General features: G+C 43.2%; 5 protein-coding genes across 5 annotated transcripts; 3 read left to right on the top strand and 2 right to left on the bottom strand.

Annotated features, from left to right (window-relative positions):
• Nucleotides 1-687: 687 nt before the first annotated feature.
• Nucleotides 688-1536, bottom strand: LOC121654686 (histone H3). Its single transcript, XM_042008922.1, has one exon. It carries the CDS (start codon nt 1438-1440, stop codon nt 1030-1032), a length of 411 nt encoding a protein of 136 aa, XP_041864856.1. The 5' UTR covers nt 1441-1536; the 3' UTR covers nt 688-1029.
• Nucleotides 1537-2346: 810 nt separating this feature from the next.
• Nucleotides 2347-3721, bottom strand: LOC121654680 (histone H1-like). The gene has a single exon (XM_042008916.1). The coding sequence runs from the start codon at nt 3561-3563 to the stop codon at nt 2910-2912; it is 654 nt and encodes a 217-aa protein (XP_041864850.1). The 5' UTR covers nt 3564-3721; the 3' UTR covers nt 2347-2909.
• Nucleotides 3722-8006: 4285 nt separating this feature from the next.
• On the top strand, nt 8007-8430 carry LOC121654688 (histone H2A-like). Its single transcript, XM_042008925.1, has one exon. It carries the CDS (start codon nt 8037-8039, stop codon nt 8421-8423), a length of 387 nt encoding a protein of 128 aa, XP_041864859.1. The 5' UTR covers nt 8007-8036; the 3' UTR covers nt 8424-8430.
• Nucleotides 8431-15646: 7216 nt separating this feature from the next.
• Nucleotides 15647-16021, top strand: LOC121654690 (histone H2B 1/2-like). Its single transcript, XM_042008926.1, has one exon. The coding sequence runs from the start codon at nt 15647-15649 to the stop codon at nt 16019-16021; it is 375 nt and encodes a 124-aa protein (XP_041864860.1).
• A 5275-nt stretch (nt 16022-21296) lies between these two features.
• On the top strand, nt 21297-22670 carry LOC121654681 (histone H1-like). Its single transcript, XM_042008917.1, has one exon. It carries the CDS (start codon nt 21455-21457, stop codon nt 22106-22108), a length of 654 nt encoding a protein of 217 aa, XP_041864851.1. The 5' UTR covers nt 21297-21454; the 3' UTR covers nt 22109-22670.
• Nucleotides 22671-22912: the final 242 nt, after the last annotated feature.

Here is a 22912-nt window from a genome sequence, read left to right as displayed (position 1 = left end):
ACGAGACAGAAAAACACCAAGAGACGAGAAGCCCAAACAGAGCCAGCGGTGAGGAACATCCAGGTGACAGTGGTGGAAGTAAAGTGACGTTTAATGTGAAGTTGGTCATTTGTAACTTCACAGCTTCGTATAAAATAAACCTGTTACTGGAATCAATTCATTTACTGGAACATAACGAATCTAATGGGACTCCAAGTGTGAACGTATATAGTTATCTCTGTGTTAACTGAAATACTCGGATTACAACTGAACTACAAGTTACTAAAGTATTTCATGATTCCCGTCATTTCCCCAAGAGCATACTGATCATGCATGAGTAAGAATTTAAAGGAACAAAACAATCCAAGTACTTTATTACTAAATCCTGCAGTCTGACATCACTAAATATTTTAATCTGTTAAACCTTTCATTTGTGTATAACACATAAATATAACAAGTTATTCATCATCAAATCAAATCAAACTTTAGTTATCAAGCGCTTTTCATGCCATCCATGAATAAATAAGTAAATAAATAGTACAGCTGAGTAAAATGAAAACAAAATGAATAACATGTGTGACATCATGTGAAGCATGGGGTGGACAGAGAGAATTGATTGGAAACAAATACTGTGAGTTCTGTCCAAAACATTTCCTAGAATTTGCACTGTCTGCTCAGGTTTCTCCTTTTTTTTTTAAAAAAAAAAAAATCTGTTTTTTCTCTAATTGTTTAATCTTGTATAGTAGATTTGATATAGGTAGATATTTTGATTGTCACTCTTAAATATTGTAAAGTTTTGAGAGATATTGTGAGAACGAGCTGGTGTTTTGAACAGCTCCTGAAGATCCAGCTCCCTTCAAAGAGCCATGAATCCCATTTGTAATGTGATCGCCCCACATTCCATTAATGCACGTTAAAAATGAAAATCAAAGTGAAGCCGTGGTTCTGTACGAGTTTCATAGAGGGGATATTGGTTAGAATCGTGTCTCAGTGATTTTGTGGCTCTTAAAAGAGCCGTTGGGTTGGTGTGAGAGGTGGAGAAGGCAGGGTCTAAGCTCTCTCTCCACGGATGCGGCGAGCCAGCTGGATGTCTTTGGGCATGATGGTGACCCTCTTAGCGTGGATGGCGCAGAGGTTGGTGTCCTCAAACAAGCCGACCAGGTAGGCCTCGCTGGCCTCCTGCAGAGCCATGACGGCAGAGCTCTGGAAGCGAAGGTCGGTCTTGAAGTCCTGAGCGATCTCCCTGACCAGCCGCTGGAAGGGCAGCTTGCGGATCAGCAGCTCGGTGGATTTCTGGTAACGACGGATCTCCCTCAGAGCCACGGTGCCGGGCCTATAACGGTGGGGTTTCTTTACACCGCCAGTGGCAGGAGCGCTCTTACGAGCAGCTTTAGTCGCCAGCTGCTTCCTTGGCGCTTTTCCTCCGGTGGATTTACGAGCGGTCTGCTTGGTTCTGGCCATAATGACTAGAGAAAGAGGTTCCTCCTCTCAAAACGCGAAGAAAGAATGAGAGTGGAGCGGCGAACCGCGGCTTTATACACAGACCGCCGGAGACAGGTCCGCTCTGATTGGTCCAGATCAGGACGGGCGCGAATTCTGGCCGCTCAGTCATTGGCTACGTTTGAAATTTCAAATTAAAGCGCTAAAAGATTCGAGAGAAAAGACAGGAAAAGAAAAGAAAAGAAAAGAAAAGAAATCTATCATGAAATACTTCAAATTCAAACAAAATTACATTACTTTATTGTTTAGAGGATGAAAATAGAAAAGAATAATAGAAACTATTATTTACAAGATATAAATAAATATTCAAGTAAAACGTTGACAAGAAGACATGGGAAATATGGGATTTAAGATGTATAAATATGGCGCAGTGGTAGAAAAGAAAGAAGCGGGGTTAACAACGTTATGGTGTTTTGTTTTTACTGCACACTGAATACAAGTCATTATATTTCTAAAAAATGCAATTATTTAAAATGAATGCATTTATTTCAAACAGATAAAGGAGAAACTACATGCAAGAAGAAAAATAAAAGACAAGAAGCATTTATCATCAGGGAACTTATTATAAATGTAGATTAAATCAGATATTTCGCCTGGATTTAAATCACATTCATATGAACTCCACCAGAACCTCAGAGAAAATAGACAAATATTTATTCTTAAATTGTACTCTGATTTCTTATATATATATATATAAAAAAAAAGCTTTTTAAATTTGCTTGGTCTTTCTTTGGTTTTTAGTTTAAAAAAAAAAAAAAAAAAAATAAATAAATTTATATATATATATATATATATATATATATATATATATATATATATATATATATATATATATACACACACACACACACACACACACACACACACACACACACACACACACACAAAGCACTTTGATCCTAAAGGTACCAAATAAATAACATTTGACACGTAAATCAGCAAAGACGGATTTTATAAATGATCAGTTCCGTTGCTTTGAGATGTTTTTAGTTTAAATGGAGTTAACTTCGTCTACACGGTTAGGGGACGTGGAGATTTAGATGGAGAGAAAAGAATGTCCGAATAAATCAAAATCTGAGTCGATGAAAGTCGGTTTATTTCAACGGATTCCCGCTTGTCTGGCGTTGTGGACAAAATAAGTGGAGTAAAGTAAAAATGTTTGGTTTCTTTCCAAGTGTTAGCACGTAAAGTGTGTTATAGGGAGGCTTCCTGAAATGAATGAACTAGACTTGCTCCAACTATCAGGAAAGCTGTAAATATGAAGGAGGAGCTGGAATAGAAGTCGGTGTTTGTTTCTCCGGGTAGTAAATGGCTGTTAGGTAAAGTGAGTAAATATGTAGTGAGGGTGGGATGTGAGGAGCAGGCTCTTGGGGGAAGTGGTGGCTCTGAAAAGAGCCTTTGGTGCAGGGAGTGCGAGATTTGTGAGGCGTTCACTTCTTGGCCTTCTTGGCTGCGGGTTTCTTTGCGGCAGCTTTCTTGACTGCGGGCTTCTTTGCGGCCTTTGGCTTCTTGGCTGCGGGCTTCTTGGGGCTCTTCTTGACCACCTTCTTGGCCGGAGCCTTCTTGGGGGACTTCTTGGCTGCGGCTTTCTTGGCGGCGGGCTTCTTGGCCGCGGTGGGCTTCTTGGCGGCGGGTTTCTTTGCTTTAGCGGGAGCCTTCTTCTTCACCACCTTCTTGGCTGGCTTGGCGGCTTTGGGCTCCTGCTTAGCGAGCTTAAAGGAGCCGGAGGCCCCGGTGCCTTTGGTCTGGCTCAGCGTGCCTTTAGTGACCAGCTTGGTGACAGCGGTGTTGATGCGCTTGTTGGCCTTTGTCACATCGACGCCCTTACCGGCCAGCACCTTCTTGAGCGCCGCCAGAGACATCCCCTTCCGCTCCTTGGACTCGGCCACGGCGCCCACGATGAGTTTGGGGAGGCTGGGCCCATCCTTCTTGCCCCGGGGAGCGGACTTCTTCTTCGGGGCTTTGGCCGGGGCTTTAGCCGGCGCTGCTGCTGGAGCTTCTTCTGCCATGTTTATTAACCGCTTTGCTGAGCTCGTCTGAACGTGTCCGAACTCCAGGCAGGAGGCGGGACTTATAACACACATGAGAACCGTGGAGAGACAACACAGCCCGCCGCTCTGCCGCCGCGTGAAATCTCGTCACACTTGTGTTTTCTCTGCCACGTTTTCCACTCCAAATCCACAGAAAAGAAAGGTTTTTCGGGTAAAACCTAACTGGAACCTGAAGGGAAGTCTTCTCCCTCCACACTGAAATCTGGTTTGGCTTCCTGGACTTTTCCTCTTCCTTCCCGGAGGCTTCAAACCTCTCCCATGCTCGGTTACTTTCAGCGGCTCCCAGCGACTTTTCTCCACATTTCGTCTCCTACAATGTCTAAAACGGGGTTGTTTGAAGCATAACGGCGATGTCCTCGTTAGCAGAGACGTCTGCGGACAGAGCCGGGGTGAAATGGTTCCCCTGCGGGGGGTTTCTGAGTTGTAACGGAGGAAGTTTCCTCCGACATTAAACACACGGACGCTGTCGGTGAATAAGCCGGTTAGGACTCATGTTTCTGATGGATCCGCTGGAACAGACGTCCCCTTTCCCCCAAATGTTACTCAAGCCACTGGGAGACTTCTCTGATTCAGGACTTTGATTAAGCTCCTTTTATCAATGTCAAGCATTTATTTAACTTTGCGGTGGCTGGAAGAAACAAAACTTCTCAGTTCAATCATCTGCTCAGACTGGAGTTCATCAATAATCAGTTTAAAAACAGTTGTTCAGAGTAAAAAGCTGATTTTTAATTACGATCCAACAAAAATACTTTTAAACAGCAACATCACCATTTATATATAAAATGAATAAAAGGAAAATAAATAACTGACAATTATTAAAAAAGTAGAGGCCCCAATGAATTAATGTGAATAATAACAACAATAATAATGAAGATGGCAGGAGCAGAGGGAGGACGAAGAGAACAGCGAATCACCCAGAGGAACACATGGTGGAACCAGTGGTGTTTGTTAGGGAAATTCTTCCCAACACCAAGCACTGCTAAGCTAAACCTTCAATACAAGAAAGAACCACAGACTGTTATTTAATGTTTACAGTTTTACTTTGCAAAGGAGTATGCGCATCATACAAGTATACACACTGAATTGTTTTACACATCACAAGATGTTATAAAGGGAGGTTAACCAAGTCCTTCCCTCGAACATCAAACACTTCAGAATTACGCAAGTCTCAGCTTTCAGCATTTTCCACTAAAGATAAGACATGAAGAAGAGCAGGCGGGGCGGCGTCCCATCTCCTTCTGGTACAATCACGTCTTTTGGTAAATGGTCCGTATCTATACAGGGCTTTTCTGTACCTGGAACGATACCCAAAGCGCTTTACATCATACGTGACATTCACCCATTCACACACACATTCACACACTGATGGCGGAAGCTGCCATGCAAGGCGCTCGACCACGACCCATCAGGAGCATGCAGGACTTCTTGGGGCGATGCATGGGTGTAATTGTTTTAACTTTACTGGCTACACCTGTGCAGGTGTGCATGAAGCAGGCCTGCTGTAACCACCGTAAACCAGAACCTTCTGACCTAGATGTCCTGCCTGTACGTTGCAGGTCAGAGATGCGGGTTTAAACAGCTGCATGGACCACAAGGAACTTTGTTTTTTGCAGTGAGACTCATCACAGGGGGACGTTTGCTTCCAGACACCATCATCACCAGTAGAAAGTGCCCTCTCTGTCTCACAGATGTTAAACTGCAGTGTTTGCGTTATCATCAAATTTTCTCCTCAGCTTCCTCCAGGCTAATCATTGATCCTGTTCTACAAGAGCTAGCCAAGTTTTCCCTTTTCTAAAATAGCTTTTAAAGTTAGAGTCAAACCAGCTAAATGCTCTCAGGCTTCCAGAGGCTTAGAAGAAAAAGGAGAAATAGTGGATGTGTTGGGAGATAAATGTGGAATGTTCCACTCTGATGAGAGGGAATCTGGATGAAGATCCATCAGTAGAACTGAAGCTGTGCTTTTCCTGCTGTTTTACCTTCAACATGTTCCTGGAGAAGACCTGACTTCTCCAGTGGGACGTCATTTTCTGGCCACAGATCTTTAACCAGCTCCTCAGCTTCCTCAAAGGAATCAAAAGGGTTTCTATTTATATTCACGTTCTCTTTAGTCACAAACTTCAGGTTGTTTCTCAGCTGACTGACATCTAACTTCAGAAGCTACAAGAGAACAGATCAGAACGTCAGCTTTACAGAACAACCAGCAACGTGCTCTCAGTGCTGCCTGGATGAGAACAACTAGCTAAATGATGACTTTACAACCCAAACTGTACATTAAGGCCCTGTTTACACCACAACACTGAGAAAGTAAAACACAAAAGGTTGTTGCGTTCAGGCCCCTCGTTTCCACGGTAACAGAGTTTTGGGTGGATAAAACCTCAAAGATTTGACAACTGGCGACGTCTTTCACGACATCTTGTACTTGTGCCCTCAGACCCTGGTTAACCTGCACAGCTACAACACTGGCGGGCCTGCATGTCGTGTTTTTTAGTCGGCAAGTCCACACAAAGCAAAACTGCGGTTGCATCTTATGCTGATGCTGTTCTCCCTCTTCTCGTCCTTATGCTAGTGGTTTCCGGTCTAATGAGAATGTGACGCACACCTGAGTGCATCGTTTCACCGCCCACCAGAGGCCTGGCATGCGCGTAACGAGCTCAGATCAGTTCTGGCTGGTCCAAGCAATCTTTAGACTTGTTACTCTGCGTTGTATGTGGGAATAAGAGGAGGGACGGCTGGCTTGCTGTTCAGGCCGCTGTTTATTCTGAACAAACAAAAGGATGCCGCGCAGACACGGTGGACTCTCACACGTGGGTTCACTTGCAGCGCACTATAACAGCAGGACGCCTCTTTAGCATTGGGGGGGTTCACTAGCTTAGATCGCCGGCATTTTACCAACACTTGGGCATAAAAGTACAACTGAACATATATCTCAGTAGTAGTTGGAAAATATACCATGCACCCATGTTCACAAAAAGGCATGTGTACAACTCAGAGCGCGCTATAGAGCGGAGGGCTGCATCGGCCGACCTACGGCGGGCACGTCAGTCTCACAGCTGGCAACGTTCTTCCACAGCCGGAGGAGTTTACCGACCAGTGCAGAGAGCCAACGTGTCATGGGACTGATACACTTCAATATGAAAAATAATAACTCTGTTACATGCCCACTACATCGTTTCTGCTCCACTCTGCCTTTTCTCCTGCAAAGACACAGTTTCCACTCTGCGGCTGTGTAAATGCCATTTTTCCAGAATGCAAAGAAAAATGTTAGCATTTCCTGTGGAAACACGGTCGTGTAAGCAGGGCCCAAAACTAGAAAAAAAATCCATGATGTCAGTATATGTGTAATACTCCTTTGCACCACCTGATGTTGTACTTCAGCCCCCGTTGTAGCTTCTCTTTCTCATTCAGCAGAACCTTGAGTTCAGGCGTCAAACAGTTTATTCATGATTGTTGAACCTCCAGATAAAACACTGCGGGGTCTCTGGCGTAAACGAAATGGTCCTTAATCTGAAAACTGATTAGGAAACACCGCTGGTTAGAGAACCGGCCCGTTTCCATGGTAACACTGACGAAGCCGTAGTTGATTGTACATCACTTTAGATAAGCGTCTGCAAAGTACCCATAAAGTACATAATAATGTTTGCTTTTATATAACCTGCCATTCTGTGTTCACCGTAGGTCACTGTGGCATCAAACTACCGAGCCAGCAGTGGCACTGAGGCTTTTACCACCTGCGGGCTAGGACGCTGCTGTGGAGAAGAGGAGGCGGCAAGAGAGAAATGTTTTAATAAAAAGTTTAAATAAAATGTTTTCTGCATCCCTGTTTTAGCGTCTTCATTACTGCATTTCATATTTTAAATGATGGTTTCTAGTAAAATCGGTTTCCTGTTGCAGACGTGAACGAATCAGTGTAAACACCAATAAAACACATGTATAATGTAAAGTACTTTAATTCAGTTAAGATATCTTTGCTTATTTAAAAGCTGTTTTTTAGTGTTTTAAATTGTACTTATACTAACAGGTATGGGGGAGACATGCAAAGACACATGAACGTGTGCTGATGGTTTCTATTGTCATCTACTGAGATAGATTAATACAGTGGAGGCCACGGTTCTTTGTTTCACTCATGAGGCCTTTTAAAAGGCATTTAATAGCATAAAAGTATGATGACATGCAAACACGTATGTTAACCTGATTTTTGCACTCATGTAAGTGCGCGGTCTGAGACACACTCAACGATTCAATGAAATGCTTTGATTTTGTTTGAAGCGAGAGATGCAATGTTTCCGTCCATTTTGTTACATTTTACCTTGAAATGTTTCCGGCTTGAAGCGGAAGTCTTATGATAAATAACAACGCATGACTAATCTGTTCTCTGATTGGACGGTTCCATTTCACGCTGACTGTAACCAATGAACAAGCAGATGCTCCGCTATAAATACGGCAGCGTCCCGTTTTGCGGCATGTGTTTCTGAAATTTCCTGCAGAGGGAACTGTTTTATAAACGACATGTCTGGACGAGGAAAGACCGGCGGCAAAGCCAGGGCTAAGGCCAAGACTCGCTCTTCTCGTGCTGGCCTCCAGTTTCCCGTTGGCCGTGTCCATAGACTGCTGCGTAAAGGGAACTATGCGGAGCGTGTTGGTGCCGGAGCTCCCGTCTACCTGGCGGCTGTCCTGGAGTATCTAACAGCTGAGATTCTGGAGCTGGCTGGAAACGCTGCTCGTGACAACAAGAAGACCAGAATCATCCCCCGTCACCTGCAGCTGGCTGTCCGCAACGATGAGGAGCTCAACAAGCTGCTTGGCGGAGTGACCATCGCTCAGGGAGGAGTGCTGCCCAACATCCAGGCAGTCCTGCTACCCAAGAAGACCGAGAAACCCGCCAAGACTAAATGAAGACCCTGTAGCTCGAAACCACAACGGCTCTTTTAAGAGCCACCCAAATGTCTACTGAGCAAAGATACTCAACTACCGTGTTTTATTCCTCTTCCAGTCACGTTAATACTGAATGTACGCGGAGTGTTTCACTTAAGATATTAAAGCTGTTGTACTGAGCGCAAAAGTTACACTCAAATTACTTTTTAACCGTACATTTTTATTTTTAGTCAAGGTAGGGGACTATTTGCGAACGGAGAACTTCATATTTCAATTAGCGGAATAAAAAGTAAAATCTTTTAAAGTGCGTCGTTCTGATTCAGAAGTGGGTGGAGCTGTGGATGTTGACTTGAGGCAGCCATACCTCTGGTAACTGTTCTCTTTTACGTCCGTGGATCGCAGTTATGCAGTAAATTTCTGGCTGTGATGAATTACGATCGTTCCTTAGTAGAAATATGAGCGGAAGAGGCAAGGGAGGGAAGGGGCTCGGTAAAGGAGGCGCTAAGCGTCACCGGAAAGTTCTTCGTGACAACATCCAGGGAATCACCAAATCCGCCGTCTGGCTCGCCGCGGTGGAGTAAAGCGTATCTCCGGCCTGATTTACGAAGAGACCCGGGGTGTGCTGAAGATTTTTCTGGAGTATGTCATTCGTGACGCCGTCACCTACACCGAGCACGCCAAGAGGAAGACCGTGACCGCCATGGACGTGGTCTACGCTCTGAAGAGGCAGGGCCGCACTCTGTACGGCTTCGGAGGTTAAACTGGTTCTGGACTAACAAAAATCGGCTCTTTTCAGAGCCACTACTTCCTCTTCAGAGTTGTGTTCTGTGCAGCTTTTGATGACATTAACTACTCATTCAATTCTCTGATATTATTAGTTTAAGTAACAGAATTGTGATGAAATTTAAAGTAAACCGATCTGTAATGAAACCAGCCGGAACGTATGAGGAGGGAAGGGTGCTTGTGCAACTGGGATAGTGATTTTCTAGTAAAATTACTGTTTTATTCTCTTATTTATAATAGATATTGCAGCTGTCTTACCGTCTGCCTTTTACAGCTGATCATTCATTGTTGAATTTGGCACAACAGTTCATAGTAGAGATGGGATTTATGGCTCTTTGAAGGGAGCCGCATCTCGAGGATGGAAGGAGCTTTTCCTTTCAAAGAGCCGTTCAAAAGACTGGCTCATTCTCACAATATCTTACAAAATTTCACAATATATAAGAATGACAAACAATCAAACTATGTACCTATATGAAATCTACTATGCAAGATTAAAAAATTATAGGAAAAATATAGATTAAAAAGGATAAACCTGAGCAGTCAGTGCAAATTCTAGTAAATGTTTTGGATAGAACTCAGTGTTTGTTTCCAAACAAAACTCTCTGCCCATAGATGCTTCACATGAATGGAGCGTGTTGGACATCAGACTTCTATGATGTCACAAATATTATTTATTTTATTTTCATCTACTCAAACTACTTCTTATTTACTTATTTATTCATTCATTCATTTTTAGCTCGAAGGAGGGTGGGGTGGGGTGGGGTGGGGTTGGGCTTGGTGTGTGTGTGTATACGTGTGTGCGTGTGACTGTGTGAAAGATTTCATTGAGTGTTTATTCTTATGTTTTTAATCATGTAAAGAACTTTGTGTTGCATATAGCATGAAAGCGCTTTATAAATGATGTTTTATTTGATTGCATTTGATGAAGGCAGTGTAAAAAAATTGTATATAAAAAGAATGGCTCACAAATGAACGGCTCACAGTTGTGAATCGGTTCCCATCGTTCATTTAAAAGAGCCGTTCAAAAGAATCGATTCGTTCATGAACGTCACATCTCTACTATATAACATCTACTATACAAGATTAAAGAATTATAGAAAAAATATAGATAAAAAAGGAGAAACCTGAGCAGTCAGTGTAAATTTTAGTAAATGTTTTGGATAGAACTCAGTATTTGTTTCCAAACGAAACTCTGTCCATCGATGCTTCACATGAATGGAGCGTGTTGGACATCACATGTCACATGTTATTTATTTTATTTTCATGTTACTCAACTGTACTACTTCTTATTTACTTATTTATTCATTTATTTATTCATTCAGTCATTTTTAGATGGAAGGGGGGGGTTGGGCTTGGCGTGTGTGTGTATCCGTGTCTGTGTGAAAGATTTCATTGTTTTTCTTTTTATGTTTTTGATCATATAAAGAACTTTGTGTTGCCTATGGCCTGAAAAGTGCTTTATAAATAAAGTTTTATTTGATTTGATTTGATGAAGGCAGTGTCAAAAATTTGTTTATAAAAAGAACGGCTTACAAATGAATGACTCCCATCTGTGAATAGGTTCCCATCGTTCATTTAAAAGAGTCATTCAAAAGAATCAATTCGTTCATGAACGTCACATCTCTATTTGCAACATGTAATCAGTCTGTGTCAGCTGACGTAACACTCGGGATAGCCGTGGTGCATCGTGGGTAAATCTCCATGTTGGTTGCATCCTCGTTGTAAACAGCTGTTCGTCGTCTTTGCTGCATTATAATCTTTGATAAAACGGGAGTCTCGTGTTGTGTGAAGACCGTCATACTAACTCACACAATTAAAAAAGGTAGAAAAGTCGCAACAACGTTAGATTTGTTCAGTTTCCCACTTTTTAAAGAGGCGTCAGACAGCCGGTTGAGGATGTAACCGAGGTGTCGGACGGCAGGTTGAGGATGTACAGAGGCGTCGGACGGCAGGTTGAGGATGTAACGGAGGTGTCGGACGGCAGGTTGAGGATGTACAGAGGCGTCGGACGGCAGGTTGAGGATGTACAGAGGCGTCGGACGGCAGGTTGAGGATGTAACGGAGGTGTCGGACGGCAGGTTGAGGATGTACAGAGGCGTCGGACGGCAGGTTGAGGATGTACAGAGGAGTCGGACGGCAGGTTGAGGATGTACAGAGGAGTCGGACGGCAGGTTGAGGATGTAGCGGAGGAGTCGGACGGCAGGTTGAGGATGTAACGGAGGCGTCGGACGGCAGGTTGAGGATGTAACGGAGGCGTCGGACGGCAGGTTGAGGATGTAACGGAGGCATCGGACGGCCGGTCGCAGCCGTGAGACAGAACCATTTTCACCACCATCTCCCTTCATGCTGTTTGCTGTCGGAATTTTCATAAAGGAAAGTAGGAGAGTTTTCACTGTTGTTTTTATTGTGTAAGTAACGTTAATGAATAAACTTTATTTGGCTTTTTTAAGTCGCTATATTCACATTGGCTAACTTCACTTACACAACAGAAAAGGTTCAAGTGTTTGATCCGTTTTTATTTTATTTAATCATCTTTAAATAAAAACATAACAAAATGAATGATTTTAAAGATGCAGGTAAATACCCAGAGTTCTCTGAGACCTGATGGACCTGATGGTCCAGATTGTGAAACTAATGGAAGCATCCAGTGTTAACTAGTTTTTAATAACAAACATGGTTGCAGGTCAACCAGCTTAAGAAATGATGGAGGCTCAGACTGGACACCATCCCTGCTTCTAGGACACATCAGTTCCACCAACAAACACTGCAGGTCTGCAGGACGAAGAAGACGATCAGCTGAGGAAAGAGACGCTGCAGCAGCAGAGATGGAGTCCACCAGCATGCAGACCCTGGAGATCTACAGACCATGAAGTCCACCAGGATGCAGACCCTGGAGATCTACAGACCATGGAGTCCACCAGGATGCAGACCCTGGAGATCTACAGACCATGGAGTCCACTAGGATGCAGACCCTGGAGATCTACAGACCATGGAGTCCACCAGGATGCAGACCCTGGAGCTCTACAGACCATGAAGTCCACCAGGATGCAGACCCTGGAGATCTACAGACCATGAAGAGGACACCTGACAAGCTTCAGGCTGGAGAAGATGGAGATCAGCTGATCAGAGGATGAGACACATGATGACGATGATGAAGATGATGAAGATGACGTGTGTGTACAGTCAGACAGCTGGAAGTTTTTTTTTTATATTATTTGTGCAGTAAAAATGTGATTTTTTTTCTGTTTGTACACGACGTAAACATGAATAATAAAGTGTGTTAAAGGTATTTTTAAGTCTTTTTGACTCTTCATTGCTTCTAAAGAACATAAATAACCAGCGTCAGTTTAATAATGAAAATTACTTTAAATTTTATTTACATTAAAAATCTTGTGGAGATAAACACTGAATAGAAACATGATTGTTAAAAGAAGTTTGACAGTTTTACTTTTTCATGTAAGTTTTTATTGAAATTCTCAGAATAAACAGCAGCAGCACAACATTAAACATAAAATTCAATAAAATAAAATAGAGAAAATGAACATGTGATATAATAAAACACTGAAGTTGTGTCAAAACATCTTCAAGTCATGTAGAGAAAGAATTTCACATCTTTGATGGTAATTTCTACACTGAATCAAAATAATGTGCATGAAATTCCACCTGGTGATGCGTCCTATGGAGGCCGTAACATGTCCATTTTCATTTGGAGCTGTTTCTCTCAGGTTTTGAGCACCCACTGTGTTTCTGTGGAAGTGTTCAGCAGCTTCCTTCACTTCGTCAAGGATGTGTTGTTGACCTTTGGGGGCATCTATAACTACAAGGTTTATCGTGTGTGCTGGACATGGAAGGTGGGTCCATCCTGAGATTTGAACAGCTTTAATTATGTTTGCAGCATTTGTAGAGCACCACTTTCTTGTCAACCTTCCACTCTTCTACAACACTCATGAGCTTCTTTGCCAGATTGTCTGCTGTGTGCAGCTCACTAAATTCAAAGCAGTCAGGTAGAAGAGTGAAGTGGCGTGTTACAGACATGGAGGAGGTGGTCATGCAGGTGGTCTTTTTTAAAGTGAGGCTTCTTCCTTCTCATACATGTCTGATATTTTTTCGGATACTACCAGTTGAGAGTATTACAGAACTTTTTAAACCCTTTATTTTCCACAATTTCAAATGGCTGGAAGTCAGTGGAAATCATTTTGGCAAGTTCTTCAACTATCTTTGCTTGTCTCAAAGGGGACAAGGCAGGTGCTGCGAAGTTGTTCTGACTTAGAGTTGTTTGTTTGTCAGGAAGGTTTTTGTGGAAGAACAAGGTGCTTGGCGAGGTGGTGACAGGTGACTTCCACTACCTGATGTTAAGCTGCTATATTGGAGACGTCACTGTTACTAGTGCTGGAGTCCGTCTCTTGGTTCCTAACATCTGACACAATTACTGTCGGGTGTTGATTTTTTTAAGTGCCGTGTGAATTGTTTATAGACCCAGACTTGAAAGGCCTTTCTGGGAAACATTGCACTTTGCCTTACCTTGGCTATCAACAGAAAAGTGCATCCAAATGCTGCTCCGTTTCTGCATCTTATTTCCATTTTTTTTCCTCCCCAACCAATTTTGGCCGTGCTCATTAGTTAATCTCGTGTACCGTAGTGTTTACTGCGTTGGTCCCACATTACCTTTAGCTCCTCCCCAGAGCTGCTCTGTGATCAGACTTCCATGTCACGTGTCACATAAAGACAGCGTGGGCGTTTTGTATCTAAAAATGAATTAATCTCAAACAAACAGCTTGCTACAGTGACTCGGTTCTCATCAGTCATTTAACAGAGCAGTTCAAAAGAATCGATTCGTTCGTGAACATCACATCTCTAGCTTGTACACTTTTTTATATGATGCCTAGTAATAAAGCCAGTTTAGTTGATGCTAGTCCTCGGCAGATGCTTTATTCAAAGATATATTAAAAAACAAACATAACAGCTTAAACGAAAGAGGAAAAGAAAATTCAATACTGTTTTATACAACAACGCACACTGAAACTACCAGAAAGTACATAATTTAAATTAAAAGATATGCACCACTGAAGATCATAAATACATAACCTTGTTTGGTTTGACATGTTAAACAATTTATCTCCTATAACTAATTTTGAGATAATAAAAAAACAAGAGAAACTTTTAAAGACTTTTTTTTAACAATCAGATGTCTAAGACTTTACTTATAAAATTAACTAAATACTACAGAAATAGATTTTACTACAGTACACCCAGTTTACTAAAAGTTTACATACTTCTTAATTCATGTATTTATTTGGTATACCCATTACAAGCACTAAGTTCCCTCTGGGTATTTTCATTTACTTTGTTTATGTTAAGTTTCAATTGACAATACTACAGTAGTTTAACCAAAGAATATTTAATTTATGCTTTTGTTACATCTGCAAATGGCAGGACAAGATGGATTATTACATACCATAACAATATAATATAAATGTAAATCTCATTTTACGTTTGTATATTTACTGTAGACTTTGTATTTCTAAATGAACATTTTTAGGCCGTTTTGTTGGTCAGTCTATTTTACGATTCTGCATCCGGCCTGCGAGCCGCTCCTACAATAACAGGTAAACCACCAGATGCCGGTATGCCGGTACACTTATTGTAATAACGTGGACTTTAATCACCATGGTGACAACGCACTGACAGCCTGTCACAGAAGTCCCTGCTGCAGCGTAGCAGACGTTTTTACTTTCATTTTCAGGGGTTTGCTAGTTGAAACATCCTCAGCAGAGAGAACTTAGAATGGAAGAAAATGGTTTGTTCCAAATTCGTTGCAAAATGAAAGCAGGACAGAACAATTTGCCTTCATTCTCCCTCCAACCAGCACAAGACCAATGTGCTTAATTTACCAGGAGACCATTGCTATGATAAAGATTTCAAATTTGAAACACATTATGAGAGCAAGCGTGGGCAGTTTGGAGACAGATTTCCCAAAGATCTTCATATCTTTGTTTTCCAAAACATTCTGTCACATGGTTTATTCTTTTTGTTAAACTGAATGGGACTTTTTATTTAGTTTTAGCAAGTATGTTATTTTTTTAAGTCCTCAGATGCTTGATTCACCTTAAGAGCAATAGATGTTTTTCCACTGCAGGGATTTTGTTTTGTTGTTTTGTTTTATTTAAATATTTATTGAAATAGTCCAACTATTTCTAAAAGGAATTTGCACTATATATAAATATATATATATATATAAACTGTACTATATAACTGTAATTTGGTGTGTGGCTTGATGGACTGTAATAAATGGACCTTTCACTTATTAAAAAATTCTTAGCAGCCCTTGAAGATTTGTATTTGAGTGCTCCTGATCTCTACCAATCACATGCGAGAGACAGCGCAGGCACATTTGCATACAGACAGTTTAAGAGGGGTCTCCCTCAGCCCTTCCTCAAATTCACTAGTTAACTCTCACCAAAATGCCGGAACCCGCAAAGTCTGCGCCCAAGAAGGGCTCCAAGAAGGCCGTGACCAAGACGGCAGGAAAAGGAGGTAAGAAGAAAAGGAAGACAAGGAAGGAGAGTTATGCCATCTACGTGTACAAGGTGCTCAAGCAGGTGCCTCCTGACACCGGCATCTCTTCCAAGGCCATGACCATCATGAACTCCTTTGTTAACGACATCTTCGAGCGCATCGCCGCGGAGGCTTCTCGTCTGGCTCATTACAACAAGCGCTCCACCATCACGTCCAGGGAGATCCAGACTGCCGTACGCCTCCTGCTGCCCGGTGAGCTGGCCAAGCACGTCGTGTCTGAGGGAACCAAGGCCGTCACCAAGTACACCAGCTCCAAGTGAAGCGTGTCCTGGCATCCCAAAGGCCCTTTTCAGAGCCACACATGGATCCCTTAAAGAGAAGTCCTGGTACAAGTTGGAGCTGGATCGTTAGGATCCATTCTTTTCAAAGAGTCCTTCAAAACACTGGCTTGTTCTTACAATATCTATCTAAAAATGTACAAGAATGACAAATATAAGTTCAGCTTCTTTTTCTGATAGCTGGCTCTTTTAGCTCCTGAACAGCTCCTAATTTAGCTTTTTTTTTTTTTTTTTTTTTTTTTTTTAACCCATTCATTTACCTTCTCAGAAATGAATGGCTCGTGCTTTGACAACCTGTTTGTGTTCAGCGTTTTTATGAGAATCCTTATTTGCCTTCTTTTGCGCACTTCTGATGCAAAACTACTTTTACTATTTCAACAAATCTTCTGTTGCATAAATGACCAAAAACTGCGTAGAAATCAACAAACGGAACGAGAAGCAGACTGAAGCAAGCAGCACTAACGTCCTCAGTGCAGGTTGGCATTAAGAAAAATAAGAAGCCTCATCTTGGATTCCTGATCCGGGTTCTCTCTCTAAGTCTGGTTTGATGACACACTCGCTCAGGTACTCTCCTCGCGGCTGTCTGCTGTCTCAGTGGCAGTGTAGCGCCGTCTATCCCCTGTTTTCACACAATGGTATGATCCTATATCCTCACATGTGATTGGCCGCCTGTCCATGTAAACAAAGCAGAGCTGGAGCTGGGCTCCCACGAAACATCACTAATGGAGGCTTTTAGCAAATAAAACTTAAGACTTTGTCCTTTGGTCCAAGGTCATGAATAGAACAGTGGATGAGTGATGGCAAACTCTTTTACTGACTTGACTTTGACTGAATCACTCACCAAAGTGAATCCTGTATTTGAGTCCGTTACCTGGAGAATACATTCACCTGGAGCAACTTCCTCCTGCAGCAAGTCACCAGCAGGGGGCGGCATCGACCTGCTGTTAGGATGAGCTGTATTGGCAGGTCAGTGAACATCAGCTGATGTGTACAAGTCACACAGCTTCCAGTGAAACCTCTGATGAAGATGGAAGACTAGCATCGAGACATGTCAGGGAGGCGCATGATAAAACTAAGTGTCTGACAACATAAGAACTAAATCAGATATTTTGTTTTCTGTTTTCTCAGGTCTGCTCTGGTTCTGAGCCCGTTCTGCGGGTCTGAGACTGTCCTGTACAAACAGGAAGTGCTGGTCCATGGTCCAGCCAATCAGGAGCTTTATGCTGAGTATCCCTTACTGACTGATGACCCCAATGCCATCTGTGTCTTTAGAGATGGACAATTCATCTGGAGGCCCGAAGCCATGTCTGAGACTCATCCATCCATCCATCCATCCATCCACCTACAGTTTTCGGGGGATTGTGATGACTTCCTGTCAGGTTCGAGCTGATCCAGAGAGAAGCTGAGAAGCACATGGAAGCTCAGGTGTCTGGTGCAGGTGTTGAGTTTTATGTTTGGGATAACGTTTCCGTTGCCCTGCATATGGAGGAGGAGCAGGTACCTTCAGTCATCTCACTTTCTCCTAGTCAACATCAGAAGGATTTCTTCCTTCTTTTTCACATAAAAGTCAGTAATCCCTGACAGCTGTGTGCAAACACACACTCAGCCTCATTCGTCTGCAGCCTGAACACACACCAGTCTCCACAGAGGAGGACTGAATATCTGAACTTAGGATGCATGTGAGCAATTGTTTTAAGTCAGTCAAAGTCAGCTTTATTGTCAGTTCTGCAGCGTACAGGACGATAGAGGATTGAAATGAAACATAACAAGTTCCATCACCGAGTCAATAAACAGGATAATAAACAGACGAGGCAGATTGCAGTCAGTGTGATATGTTTCTGGTTATAGAGCAAGGAAAGAAGAAAAAAGAGAAGAAGAAGATTGACACCACAGCTGGGATAATCTGTGCAGCTCGCATGAAGAGGACACTGATGGTTTGACCCACTCCATCATAGCAGTTTCTGTGTGGCTAACACTGTAGCATCCCGGAGGATACCACGTTTCCCCAACAAGCCCTGTTTGACGCCTGAACTCAAGGTTCTGCTGAATGAGAAAGAGAAGCTACAACGGGGGCTGAAGTACAACATCAGGTGGTGCAAAGGAGTATTACACATATACTGACATCATGGATTTTTTTTCTAGTTTTGGGCCCTGCTTACACGACCGTGTTTCCACAGGAAATGCTAACATTTTTCTTTGCATTCTGGAAAAATGGCATTTACACAGCCGCAGAGTGGAAACTGTGTCTTTGCAGGAGAAAAGGCAGAGTGGAGCAGAAACGATGTAGTGGGCATGTAACAGAGTTATTATTTTTCATATTGAAGTGTATCAGTCCCATGACACGTTGGCTCTCTGCACTGGTCGGTAAACTCCTCCGGCTGTGGAAGAACGTTGCCAGCTGTGAGACTGACGTGCCCGCCGTAGGTCGGCCGATGCAGCCCTCCGCTCTATAGCGCGCTCTGAGTTGTACACATGCCTTTTTGTGAACATGGGTGCATGGTATATTTTCCAACTACTACTGAGATATATGTTCAGTTGTACTTTTATGCCCAAGTGTTGGTAAAATGCCGGCGATCTAAGCTAGTGAACCCCCCCAATGCTAAAGAGGCGTCCTGCTGTTATAGTGCGCTGCAAGTGAACCCACGTGTGAGAGTCCACCGTGTCTGCGCGGCATCCTTTTGTTTGTTCAGAATAAACAGCGGCCTGAACAGCAAGCCAGCCGTCCCTCCTCTTATTCCCACATACAACGCAGAGTAACAAGTCTAAAGATTGCTTGGACCAGCCAGAACTGATCTGAGCTCGTTACGCGCATGCCAGGCCTCTGGTGGGCGGTGAAACGATGCACTCAGGTGTGCGTCACATTCTCATTAGACCGGAAACCACTAGCATAAGGACGAGAAGAGGGAGAACAGCATCAGCATAAGATGCAACCGCAGTTTTGCTTTGTGTGGACTTGCCGACTAAAAAACACGACATGCAGGCCCGCCAGTGTTGTAGCTGTGCAGGTTAACCAGGGTCTGAGGGCACAAGTACAAGATGTCGTGAAAGACGTCGCCAGTTGTCAAATCTTTGAGGTTTTATCCACCCAAAACTCTGTTACCGTGGAAACGAGGGGCCTGAACGCAACAACCTTTTGTGTTTTACTTTCTCAGTGTTGTGGTGTAAACAGGGCCTTAATGTACAGTTTGGGTTGTAAAGTCATCATTTAGCTAGTTGTTCTCATCCAGGCAGCACTGAGAGCACGTTGCTGGTTGTTCTGTAAAGCTGACGTTCTGATCTGTTCTCTTGTAGCTTCTGAAGTTAGATGTCAGTCAGCTGAGAAACAACCTGAAGTTTGTGACTAAAGAGAACGTGAATATAAATAGAAACCCTTTTGATTCCTTTGAGGAAGCTGAGGAGCTGGTTAAAGATCTGTGGCCAGAAAATGACGTCCCACTGGAGAAGTCAGGTCTTCTCCAGGAACATGTTGAAGGTAAAACAGCAGGAAAAGCACAGCTTCAGTTCTACTGATGGATCTTCATCCAGATTCCCTCTCATCAGAGTGGAACATTCCACATTTATCTCCCAACACATCCACTATTTCTCCTTTTTCTTCTAAGCCTCTGGAAGCCTGAGAGCATTTAGCTGGTTTGACTCTAACTTTAAAAGCTATTTTAGAAAAGGGAAAACTTGGCTAGCTCTTGTAGAACAGGATCAATGATTAGCCTGGAGGAAGCTGAGGAGAAAATTTGATGATAACGCAAACACTGCAGTTTAACATCTGTGAGACAGAGAGGGCACTTTCTACTGGTGATGATGGTGTCTGGAAGCAAACGTCCCCCTGTGATGAGTCTCACTGCAAAAAACAAAGTTCCTTGTGGTCCATGCAGCTGTTTAAACCCGCATCTCTGACCTGCAACGTACAGGCAGGACATCTAGGTCAGAAGGTTCTGGTTTACGGTGGTTACAGCAGGCCTGCTTCATGCACACCTGCACAGGTGTAGCCAGTAAAGTTAAAACAATTACACCCATGCATCGCCCCAAGAAGTCCTGCATGCTCCTGATGGGTCGTGGTCGAGCGCCTTGCATGGCAGCTTCCGCCATCAGTGTGTGAATGTGTGTGTGAATGGGTGAATGTCACGTATGATGTAAAGCGCTTTGGGTATCGTTCCAGGTACAGAAAAGCCCTGTATAGATACGGACCATTTACCAAAAGACGTGATTGTACCAGAAGGAGATGGGACGCCGCCCCGCCTGCTCTTCTTCATGTCTTATCTTTAGTGGAAAATGCTGAAAGCTGAGACTTGCGTAATTCTGAAGTGTTTGATGTTCGAGGGAAGGACTTGGTTAACCTCCCTTTATAACATCTTGTGATGTGTAAAACAATTCAGTGTGTATACTTGTATGATGCGCATACTCCTTTGCAAAGTAAAACTGTAAACATTAAATAACAGTCTGTGGTTCTTTCTTGTATTGAAGGTTTAGCTTAGCAGTGCTTGGTGTTGGGAAGAATTTCCCTAACAAACACCACTGGTTCCACCATGTGTTCCTCTGGGTGATTCGCTGTTCTCTTCGTCCTCCCTCTGCTCCTGCCATCTTCATTATTATTGTTGTTATTATTCACATTAATTCATTGGGGCCTCTACTTTTTTAATAATTGTCAGTTATTTATTTTCCTTTTATTCATTTTATATATAAATGGTGATGTTGCTGTTTAAAAGTATTTTTGTTGGATCGTAATTAAAAATCAGCTTTTTACTCTGAACAACTGTTTTTAAACTGATTATTGATGAACTCCAGTCTGAGCAGATGATTGAACTGAGAAGTTTTGTTTCTTCCAGCCACCGCAAAGTTAAATAAATGCTTGACATTGATAAAAGGAGCTTAATCAAAGTCCTGAATCAGAGAAGTCTCCCAGTGGCTTGAGTAACATTTGGGGGAAAGGGGACGTCTGTTCCAGCGGATCCATCAGAAACATGAGTCCTAACCGGCTTATTCACCGACAGCGTCCGTGTGTTTAATGTCGGAGGAAACTTCCTCCGTTACAACTCAGAAACCCCCCGCAGGGGAACCATTTCACCCCGGCTCTGTCCGCAGACGTCTCTGCTAACGAGGACATCGCCGTTATGCTTCAAACAACCCCGTTTTAGACATTGTAGGAGACGAAATGTGGAGAAAAGTCGCTGGGAGCCGCTGAAAGTAACCGAGCATGGGAGAGGTTTGAAGCCTCCGGGAAGGAAGAGGAAAAGTCCAGGAAGCCAAACCAGATTTCAGTGTGGAGGGAGAAGACTTCCCTTCAGGTTCCAGTTAGGTTTTACCCGAAAAACCTTTCTTTTCTGTGGATTTGGAGTGGAAAACGTGGCAGAGAAAACACAAGTGTGACGAGATTTCACGCGGCGGCAGAGCGGCGGGCTGTGTTGTCTCTCCACGGTTCTCATGTGTGTTATAAGTCCCGCCTCCTGCCTGGAGTTCGGACACGTTCAGACGAGCTCAGCAAAGCGGTTAATAAACATGGCAGAAGAAGCTCCAGCAGCAGCGCCGGCTAAAGCCCCGGCCAAAGCCCCGAAGAAGAAGTCCGCTCCCCGGGGCAAGAAGGATGGGCCCAGCCTCCCCAAACTCATCGTGGGCGCCGTGGCCGAGTCCAAGGAGCGGAAGGGGATGTCTCTGGCGGCGCTCAAGAAGGTGCTGGCCGGTAAGGGCGTCGATGTGACAAAGGCCAACAAGCGCATCAACACCGCTGTCACCAAGCTGGTCACTAAAGGCACGCTGAGCCAGACCAAAGGCACCGGGGCCTCCGGCTCCTTTAAGCTCGCTAAGCAGGAGCCCAAAGCCGCCAAGCCAGCCAAGAAGGTGGTGAAGAAGAAGGCTCCCGCTAAAGCAAAGAAACCCGCCGCCAAGAAGCCCACCGCGGCCAAGAAGCCCGCCGCCAAGAAAGCCGCAGCCAAGAAGTCCCCCAAGAAGGCTCCGGCCAAGAAGGTGGTCAAGAAGAGCCCCAAGAAGCCCGCAGCCAAGAAGCCAAAGGCCGCAAAGAAGCCCGCAGTCAAGAAAGCTGCCGCAAAGAAACCCGCAGCCAAGAAGGCCAAGAAGTGAACGCCTCACAAATCTCGCACTCCCTGCACCAAAGGCTCTTTTCAGAGCCACCACTTCCCCCAAGAGCCTGCTCCTCACATCCCACCCTCACTACATATTTACTCACTTTACCTAACAGCCATTTACTACCCGGAGAAACAAACACCGACTTCTATTCCAGCTCCTCCTTCATATTTACAGCTTTCCTGATAGTTGGAGCAAGTCTAGTTCATTCATTTCAGGAAGCCTCCCTATAACACACTTTACGTGCTAACACTTGGAAAGAAACCAAACATTTTTACTTTACTCCACTTATTTTGTCCACAACGCCAGACAAGCGGGAATCCGTTGAAATAAACCGACTTTCATCGACTCAGATTTTGATTTATTCGGACATTCTTTTCTCTCCATCTAAATCTCCACGTCCCCTAACCGTGTAGACGAAGTTAACTCCATTTAAACTAAAAACATCTCAAAGCAACGGAACTGATCATTTATAAAATCCGTCTTTGCTGATTTACGTGTCAAATGTTATTTATTTGGTACCTTTAGGATCAAAGTGCTTTGTGTGTGTGTGTGTGTGTGTGTGTGTGTGTGTGTGTGTGTGTGTATATATATATATATATATATATATATATATATATATATATATATATATATATATATAAATTTATTTTTTTTTTTTTTTTTTTTTTTAAACTAAAAACCAAAGAAAGACCAAGCAAATTTAAAAAGCTTTTTTTTTATATATATATATATAAGAAATCAGAGTACAATTTAAGAATAAATATTTGTCTATTTTCTCTGAGGTTCTGGTGGAGTTCA

The sequence above is a fragment of the Melanotaenia boesemani genome, chromosome 15 (assembly GCF_017639745.1).
Source record: "Melanotaenia boesemani isolate fMelBoe1 chromosome 15, fMelBoe1.pri, whole genome shotgun sequence".
NCBI lineage: Eukaryota > Metazoa > Chordata > Actinopteri > Atheriniformes > Melanotaeniidae > Melanotaenia > Melanotaenia boesemani.
Note: the sequence above shows the minus strand (reverse complement) of the source record. Positions and strands in the feature narration are given on the sequence as shown.

Excerpts from the sequence above, each read along its gene's own strand:
- LOC121654686 (XM_042008922.1), bottom strand. The coding sequence starts at position 1,440 with ATGGCCAGAACCAAGCAGACCGCTCGTAAATCCACCGGAGGAAAAGCG.
- LOC121654680 (XM_042008916.1), bottom strand. The coding sequence starts at position 3,563 with ATGTGTGTTATAAGTCCCGCCTCCTGCCTGGAGTTCGGACACGTTCAG.
- LOC121654688 (XM_042008925.1), top strand. The coding sequence starts at position 8,037 with ATGTCTGGACGAGGAAAGACCGGCGGCAAAGCCAGGGCTAAGGCCAAG.
- LOC121654690 (XM_042008926.1), top strand. The coding sequence starts at position 15,647 with ATGCCGGAACCCGCAAAGTCTGCGCCCAAGAAGGGCTCCAAGAAGGCC.
- LOC121654681 (XM_042008917.1), top strand. The coding sequence starts at position 21,455 with ATGTGTGTTATAAGTCCCGCCTCCTGCCTGGAGTTCGGACACGTTCAG.